The sequence below is a fragment of the Stylophora pistillata genome, chromosome 13 (genome assembly GCF_964205215.1).
Source record: "Stylophora pistillata chromosome 13, jaStyPist1.2, whole genome shotgun sequence".
NCBI lineage: Eukaryota > Metazoa > Cnidaria > Anthozoa > Scleractinia > Pocilloporidae > Stylophora > Stylophora pistillata.
Genome location: NC_142531.1, coordinates 17634606 through 17644114, shown reverse-complemented (window position 1 = coordinate 17644114; position 9509 = coordinate 17634606). Strand labels below are relative to the sequence as shown.

Genomic DNA, 9509 nt, shown 5'->3' with positions numbered 1-9509 from the left:
GTTAAGAAATAAACCAGAAATTCATAAGCTTGGTAAGTGTAACATAAACAATTAGGTTCCATTTTGCTGTGTGTCTGTTCAGTAACAGATCACAGATGATGTTAAATTGTAGTAAGAACAACATAAAAGGGGCACCCGCTTAGATTGAACTATCATAAAATACTTTTACAAGGATGGATTTTTGGATCAGAAGTCTTTGACAGGGTAGGAATATGTTAGTGCATGCTCCACAAATGAGGTGGTAAAAATTTGTTTGTAATCTTATCCTAAAAACGTTTTTCTGAACATTCTGGAAATGACTCCCTTAGGTTAATCTTTCACTTAGTGTGCCAACTACTGGGTTGTTATGTCTCTCATCTTCTCCCCCACTCCCTCCCTCTTGATCCTTGATACATGAACAATTTCAAAATGTCACTTGTAAAGTTGGATTTGTTTTAAACTAGCTTGATATGATATTTCATCCTTTGTTCCAGATACCTATAATGAGTAACAGAACACATTTTTCTGGGTTCTTTAATGTGATGAAGCCACACCAGATGTGGAAGAACACGAGGAAAGCCTATAAATCACAAGCCGAAAGCAAGTGTTTTGTATATAAGCTTTCCAAGTGTTCTCCCGACATCTGAAGTGGCTTTATCTTGTTATAGAGCCTGGAAAAAATGTTTTCTATTGCTTTTATGACATAACTAGTTACATAAAGGCTCTATGACCTGATAAAGCATCTGCTTGGAAACTAAATTGACCAATCAGAGGATGTGTACTATGTTCATTATGTTATAAACTACCTTAGTCATTAAACAAAGGAATGTACAAACTGAACTAGTATTTTCAAATCATTTTTTACCTGGAATCAATTTTAACTTTTATATGTACCAGGGCTGTGGTCTAGCAGTGCCCAATGGCCCCTGGCACTTTACTTTTGCTCTTGGGCAACTCAGGAATCTTAGTCTTTTCACAAAAGGCATATCTTGGGCACCCTGGATTTCACAGTTTCAGAGCACTGGGCTCCCTTCAATTTTTCTTAGAGCACAGCCATGTGTACACCAGAACTTAAGTTAAACTCTTATGGTTTCAGAGGAAAACATTCTAGGACTCTATTATGGTTTACGCACCATGAGGAAAGGAGAAAAGTCCAAGTTTCTTGTGACTCCAGAATATGCTTATCTGGAGATGGGCTGCACTCCTCGCATACCTGCATCAGCAAAAGGTTTGTCTTCTTAGGCATGTTGCTGTGATTAAAAAAAAAAAAAAAAACTGTGAAAGTGTGAATGCAGTCCCAGTCTTATTTTATTTTTCTCTACAGTACTATTTGAAGTGGAGTTACTGAGCTTCATTGACCACAAAGCAGCAGATGATTTTGATGCATTTACTGAGGTTAGTAGACATGTAACATATTTGTTTGCTCTGCATGATTCTTGTCATGCATTAGAATTATATTTAATTTAGCTACGTTTTAAAAGTTTAATCAAACCAGCTTTTTGACAAATGACAAACTTGGGGCTGGTGCCTCAAAGCAGGGAGGGCCTAGAGAACAGATTAAAGCAGTGTTGCTTGATTATCTACAAAGATAATTCAAGCAGAGCTAATTTATGCCATCTCTTGAATGTATAATTCCCTGAAATATTGGAGCGGGGGGGGGGGGGGGAGGGAGGGAAGGGAACCTGCATGCTGCCTGCCAGCCTGCACAGCATGGAACTACCAGCCAACCAACCATGTCTTGATTATATTTAGTCTAGAGGGAAGATAAAGTCTGTACTTAAGTCTATTAACCCACCCAACCAAAGTGTGTCCTGGTTTCCATATCATGAGGCAACAAGATCTTAGTATTACCACCTCCTCTGGATGGGATACATTTCATCACACTTCCCTAACAATTCACTGGTCCCAATGATACTCCTGGATGGGGAGAGGCACTGGTACCCAATAATACTCCTGGAAGGGGAGAGGCACTGGTACCCAATAACACTCCTGGGTGGAGAGAGGCACTGGTACCCAATAATACCCCTGGAAGGGGAGAGGCACTGGTACCCAATAACACTCCTGGTTGGAGAGAGGCACTGGTACCCAATAATACTCCTGGAAGGGGAGAGGCACTGGTACCCAATAATACTCCTGGAAGGGAAGAGGCACTGGTACCCAATAACACTCCTGGGTGGAGAGAGGCACTGGTACCCAATAACACTCCCAGGTGGAGAGAGGTACTGGTACCCAATATCACTCCTGGGTGGAGAGAGGCACTGGTACCCAATAACACACCTGGGTGGAGAGAGGCACTGGTACCCAATGACACTCCTGGGTGGAGAGAAGCACTGGTACCCAATAACACTCCTGGGTGGATAGAGACACTGTGAGGGTAAAGTGTTTTGCCCAACAACACAACACTTGGCCAGGTCTTAAACCTGACTTCTCAACCCCAGAGTCCAGTGCACTGACCACTAGGCCATTGAATCACCCTACTTTTCACCAAGTAAAAAGCAAATGTCTTTTGATTTAGAGGTGCTGCTCAATGTTACTTTTGTGCTTGCTACAGGGGAAACAACTCTCAATAAATTACAGTGCTAAGGGTCTTTCATCTGGTGTAATCAAAGTGTACTATTTACCAGGGGTTTCATTAAGGGCCAGGCACTGGGCAAATTGACCGGTTGTAAGGACGGCTTTGCCCACCTGATTTGACCATCTGGAGGAAAGTTTATTTAATAAAGAAGTTCAGTTCAAAGAGTTTTGCCCACCTGTGAAAACCAGTTGCCCTCCTGCAGAAAACATTAATGAAACCCCTGATTTACCATAAGTGGAAAGGTAATGGCTTTAAGCCAGAAGTTAGAGTGTGTCACAGACTGTAAGGGAACGTATGTGTTCCATGTGTGGTTAAATTTTTTGAAGGAAAAAAAGGCAGAAATCTTCTCTGCTTACAGGAAGAGAGGAAGCAGGCATCATTTGAGCAACTCCTTGAAGTGGCTAACTCAGAAAGAGAGGTACATGAGGCAGTTTTAAATTTTATTGATTTATTTACATTATTTTTACATTATTTACATTATTTTTAAAGTCTCTAAATAAGTATTTTGTTATTGTGATAACTGATCAACCTCATACCCTTGAAAATGCTCGCACTTAAAAGTTGAAACGTCCTGCTCCATTTCTGAAATGGTTATATCATCAAAGCAAATGATAACTTAAACAACATCTGATTTCCCTTGGATTTGACCCCATTTTTTCAGTCATTGGGTTGAGACTAAGTCAACTTGCGCTCAGCTAACTCGAACTCCATGTTAACGCAAACTAATTTTACTTTCTCTTGGCTCAAATTTAATCTGATATCTTGAACTGTAAGTAAAAACATTGTTTGACAAACATCAATTGGAAGTGTCAGAACATGGTTGATTTACACAATCCAATTTTTAATTGCGATTGATACATAACTTTTAGGAAAACAGAACACATTTAGCTAAATTTCCCAAACTAAACATTCTTACAAAACTGAAACAACTGAATGAGATGACTCTTGATTGTGCAAGAATGGGGAAAACAGGGTTTCTTAAGAAATATTGACAAGATATTTGAAATTTAACACCAATTCCAATAACTTGAACCCTTGCTAACTCAAACAGATTCTTTTTCCTTGAGAGTTCAAATTAACAGGTTCTACTGTACCTCATTTCTAATTCATTCACCAGCTTTTTTGTGCTGATTTGTGTTTTATTCATTTGTTTGTTTGTTTTTATTTATTTAGAGCAATCTGTGATACTACAATTTGCATTCAACCGTGAAGTGTGAATATTGTTTCCTGCAAGTTTATTTTTCAAATGAGACAGTTTTCCCACTCAACTGTGACAATTGGACCAATGAAAATGTTTTGTTTGGAGCATGAAACTATGAATAGTTTTTTAACAGTTTCTGTTATTCATTGTTTCTAGGCTGGAAATGACTTTTACAAACGGAAGCAAGTTCATCGTGCTGTGGGGAAATATTTAAAGGTATGAAATGCGATACGATGAATATATGAAGTTCATATATTTTGAACTGCGGTTATAGATACGTGTGATGCATGATCCTCACAGTAGAGAGCACTATTTGTGCAATAGCAAAAATCAGACTTGAAAAAAATCAGGCCTGTATGGGATTTGAACCACTGACCTCTGTGATACTAGTGCAGCGCTCTACCAATTGAGCTAACAAGCCAACTGGGAGCAGGCCATTAAGTTGATTTGTAATAAACCCTCTGCACTAGTATCGCAGAGGTCGCAGAGGCCAGTGGTTCGAATCCAGTACAGGCCTGATTTTTTTCAGGTCTGATTTTCGCTATTGCATAAATAGCGCTTTCTACTGCGAGGATCGTGCATCATACATATCTATAACCACAGTTCAAATATATGAACTTCATATATTCATCGTATCTGATTTGTCATCACGGATTTATTACGAATCAACATAACGGCCTGCTCCCAGTTGGCTTGTTAGCTCAATTGGTAGAGCACCGCACTATTATCGCAGAGGTCAGTGGTTCGAATCCCACACTGGCCTGATTTTTTCTGGTCTGATTTTTGCTATTGCATAAATAGCGCTCTCTACTGCGAGGATCATACATCAAAGGTATGAAATGCATGAGCTGTGGAAATCATTTTCACTACAAATGAATGAACTTTGAAATAAAAAGAGTAGGCAAATGTTTGAGTGTGGAAAAATATTTTTTGGGTTAAGAACAACCGTAATTCACCCCTTAAAAGTGGGATATAATGATTTCATAGAAAATTTGTCATTTAAAGAAATACCTTAAACCTTAGTATGCATATTCTCCATACTGTTTTCTATACATTTCTTGAGGTGCTGACAAGGAAAATTTGTTTAACAATCAAGAGCTTTTTTAGTTGGCGATCATTTCCTATTTTCCAGTGACCGTCATGTGTGATTCAGGAGTTATTTTTGGGGAGAATTTAGATGGGTTTCGCCACTGAGGCCTTTTAACAAGCCAACTGGGAGCAGGGTTAGCCCTATCCACTCCGACAAAGGGCTAACACTCGAAACGTCAGCTTTTATAATCGTAACGGTGGCCAATTTACCATTTCAACTTTGTTGATATATTCAAATTATTTAGTTACCCCCACCGACGCAGCCCCAAACAGTTTCTTTAGAAACTATCAGCCTTTATTAGAATCGATTATGTGCAATATCTGTGCATTTTTCAATATTCCTTATTACATTTTGTAACTATAGGCCATCAAATTACTGGAAAACTGCCATTTACAAAATGCTGATCAAGAGAGATGGATGAATGAAGTTTTGCTTAAACTGTATCTCAATGCTGCTCACTGTTTTCTCGAGTTGGCAGAGGTGAAGAAAGTTCTAACCTATGCAAGAAAGGTAAACAAATTATCTTTTTGTCAAAAGATTTTAAATTTACCCTTATTAGACACCTATAATAATTACTTATGTCAAAATGATGATGGTGAAAGGCTCTGAGCAGAGGCAAAAGCTCGTGGAATTTTATTGGTTTTCTGTGAAGGTACTGAAAAATTTTAGAATTCTTGCAGTTGACTTCTCATGTGAAACATTGCATTCTTTCATTACCAAGGCTGATGTCAGCTTGCTCTGTGAATACTCTCTTATCACAGTCCGCCATCTTGAAAATGAGCATGAGGCTAGCCATGCATAAAATATTGGGGGAAGAGATCATGACACTGAGCACAGATGAAATTTTTGTTTTCTTACAATTGTTTTGTTTCTTCATTAAAAGTTGAAATAGCATTCCTATGAGGTGATTGTACTTTCAGTTCATCACAGCATCTGGTGCTCTTGAAATGTATTTGAACTCTTTACAGCCTAACATCAGGATGCATATTCTCCTTACACGTCTCTAAACAATTTCTAAGGTGCTGAAAAGGAGTATTTGTTTAGTAATCACAAGCTTCTTTTGTTGGTGATCATTTTCTTTTTTCTCATGACCTTGATGTTTGATTCAGGGGTGATATTGTATGGAGAAATTAGATGCTAGTCTCTCTAAGAGGTTACATAACAAATTAAAATTGTCTTTGTTGAGGTACCTAATAAGTATTATATTGTTAAATTATACTTAATAAACAGAGCATGTGATTTCCACTTGTGGATGTAAATTCATTTCCTCATAGTTATAAAATTCTTATCCATCCATTACATTTTAACTTTCAAAATAATATTTTTGTTTTTTTTCAGGCTTTAGGTATTGACCCAAGGAATGTAAAGGCTCTCTATAGAATGGGAAAGGTAATCTGCACTTTCAAAAATTCTTGCACCCTGCAGGTTACCTCTTTTGCGGACTGTGTAAAGGATGTAAACAAATTGACCAGTTCATTAATATAACATTTATCCATTTATGTAATTGTTTTACAATACATGTAGTTTGTAACGCAGGTGATAAGACTGCAATCAATGATAAATTGAACAAATTATTTTCCCTGAAAGATTATGCAGGACATCTGCATTTTCTGTGTCTGTTTGCTAACTGCAGTGATGTCTTGTGATGCATTGTTACAGTAGTAAACATTCACTGTCTCTATGTACTAAGAATTTATTTTACAGGCCTTACAGAAGCAGGGTGAATTTGACAGCGCTAGGGATAAGTTCAAGAAGGCACAGTATTATGAACCCAGCAACAAAGCAATTAAAGATGCCCTTATTGAATTGGACAGGTATGTGTACTTAGTACCTTTATTTCTACGGAGTGCTGGTAAAATGTTATGTGGCAGACACCTCAGCATTCCATGCTGAGGATGTGAACTTTTAGTTGACCGTTTACACCAACACATCAGTATTCATACCTGTTATTCTCTATACTCTTGGCTATACATTTCCTCTGGGATTAACAAGGAGACTTTGTTTAAAAATCAGGGGTTTTATTAATTGGTGATAACTCAAGGTACTTCTTTTATTCCTGCGACCTTACATGTGATTCAAAACTGATATTGTAAGCAGAAATTAGACCCAAAAGGGTCACAATTACAAATTAGAAGCCAATTATGTGTTTAAAAGATGAAGCTTTCCAATAGTGATATTGATCTACAACAAAGTATTTTTTAATTTGAGATAATATGGAATTTTTTTTCATCAAATGTAGAAAAGTGAGTCAATTCCAAGCTCTTGAAAAGCAGACCTTTTCACGCATGTTTGCCCCTGCTAAGAAAGGTATGTGACAAATAGCGATCGCTTTTTAAGACGCTGTTTTGCTGAGTCCGGGAGAAGGGGGAACCGTTGAGAGGGCCACAAGTTTACTATTTTCTGTAACTATTCTGTGCTACCCTCTTGAAATAATACACTCTATTATTAAGGTCATAAATAAAAATGGGAAAATTTTTTACCTCTTTGTCTGATCAACAGTTGTTTAACCCTATAGACCCTAACATCAGTATGCATATTCTAAGCATTACCTAAGGTGCTGACAAGGAAAATTTGTTTTAATTAACAATCAATCACTTCAGTTGGTGATCATTTCCTTTATCTTCATTACCTTACTGTGTGATGTAGGGGTGATATTATGAGGAGAAATTGGTTACTAGTCACCCTCATGGGGTTTAACTGGTTCAAGAAAATCATACCAGAAATTTTCCTTGTATTTATTTAGGAAAAGGTAAGGATGAAAAATCTTTACAAGCACCTGTAAACCTTAAAGCAGGAAAGAAGGAATTGCTTATTAAAAAATTAAGGTAGGCCATTATGTTCCCTTTCTGTTTATTGTGTACAGTATTCCTTTTGGCAGAATTGGTGGAAGTCTTCTTAGAGATTATCCTTACCCTCTGCAGTGCAATTCCTATGTTAGTTCAGATAATTTGGTATAGGATCAACCAACAATTCCCTGATTGATATTTTTCTTCATTCCCATTATGTGTTTGCTTGATACTGTATTCATTTGATACTGTGAGATTTTATTTCAAAAATAACTTATTGCCCCCATTGCTTCTCGATCTTTTTGTAAGTAATAGCCAAATTCACAACTATGGTACTAGAACAGCCAGTAATTATCGAACGCATTTGTGTCATACAAATTTCAAGCAAATTACAATTCTCTACCAAGGTCCTAAAATTTGGAACTCTTCCCTATTTCAGTCACTCGTTTGTCAAACTTTCTCAGCTTTAAAATGAAATTGCAAGAGTTTTTAGTTTAATGATCACTGAATTGGCCAAGCCGCACATTCGCAGCACTTTTTCTTTACTTAATTTATTATTGTAAGTGAGGTGGCTCTCCCATAAGCCTGGTGGCTTCTTCGGTCTCCTCACCTTCTAACTGTTATCGCTGTAATTAAATATTTTTTATTGTTAAAATAAGGCAAATAAAGATGATGATGATAAGAAATTCTGTCTTGGTCAATCATGGGAGTGAACGGTTAATTTTCTTTTTTTCCATTCATTTTTTGCTGTACAGAGAGTTCAAAGAGGACAGTTACACTCAAGAAATCTCCTTCCCAACAGCATTAACTCAGCACGAAAGAGCTTTCATTAAACAGACAGCTCAAGAGTTGGGCTTCAAGGTGGAAGGCAAAGAGGTATTTAATGTTTCATCAAGTTTTATTTAGTAGCCTTACTTAACCCTTTACTTGCTAATATCATATTCTTCATGCTGTACTGTATACATTTCCTAAGGCACTGACAAGGAGAATTTGTGTAACAATCAAGTAGAGCTTCTTCAGTTGGTGATCATTTCTCTCATTCCCACGACCTTAATGTGCAATTCAGTAGTGATACTGCAAGGAGAAATTAGATGCTGGTCACCCCAAAAGGTCAAGGGATTAAGAGTGGGAAAATATCAGCAGTGGAAGTTTTGTACAGCTATGAAATGAGAAGCTCCATCTTTCTCTTTTCATCTCGATAGTTTAAGAATTTGATATTTTGCAATACATAAATAAAGGGATTAGAATGTGGATAATAACTGGCTTAGCTGTTTTAAAGAAAGAATTCTTATATAAGTTCCTTTCTGCACTGTCAGTGTAGGCTAATACCAAGGTGTTTTTCTACCTTCTAGGGAACAAACAAAGAACTGAAGGTTACAAAGTGCTAGTGGCCAGGAACCTCTAAGTTGAAGGTTTGTTTGGTTCAAGATTAGAAACTGATCCAAGTACAGACCAACCAGTTGAATTTAGTCTAAAGATATACTGCTCTTTGACAGTTACAAGTTTTGTTAAAGGATTGGTGTATTGGTTGTTACCTTAACTTGAGTGTGGTTAAGCTTAAATTCACTCTAAGACCGGTCAAATAAGATGTCTATTTACTTGAATTAATTCAACTCCTCTATTGTGGAAAGATATCAGAGATGAAGGATTTTAAGTAACTGTGACAAATATGTATTGAATAGTATTTGATAATAAAATGATGAATGAAGTACTCCACAGTAGTTTCAAGGGACATTATTGGATAATATTAGGGCAGTGATTTTTGTTCTCTGTCTCAACGGAGGGCCATAATGGTGTTTGGTTTAAAATGTGCGGAATCAGGCCCTAGCAGGGACACTGTTTGTGTGTTTTTTTTTTCTTTTTCCTCTTAGGCGAGAG

General features: G+C 37.2%; 1 protein-coding gene across 1 annotated transcript in view; it reads left to right on the top strand.

The window, feature by feature from the left end:
- LOC111338750 (inactive peptidyl-prolyl cis-trans isomerase FKBP6) overlaps positions 1–9347 on the top strand; it is a 12616-nt gene extending 3269 nt beyond the window's left edge. The window contains exons 5-16 of the mRNA XM_022945273.2: positions 1–32; positions 1076–1207; positions 1304–1374; positions 2913–2972; positions 3912–3971; positions 5209–5355; positions 6184–6234; positions 6550–6659; positions 7085–7152; positions 7589–7670; positions 8387–8507; positions 8984–9347. The exon at positions 1–32 is cut by the window's left edge and continues 52 nt beyond it. Of these exons, the coding sequence (XP_022801008.2) occupies positions 1–32; positions 1076–1207; positions 1304–1374; positions 2913–2972; positions 3912–3971; positions 5209–5355; positions 6184–6234; positions 6550–6659; positions 7085–7152; positions 7589–7670; positions 8387–8507; positions 8984–9019 (970 nt within the window). The 3' untranslated portion in view covers positions 9020–9347. The remainder of the gene's footprint in view (positions 33–1075; positions 1208–1303; positions 1375–2912; positions 2973–3911; positions 3972–5208; positions 5356–6183; positions 6235–6549; positions 6660–7084; positions 7153–7588; positions 7671–8386; positions 8508–8983) is intronic.
- The last annotated feature ends 162 nt before the right edge of the window (positions 9348–9509 follow it).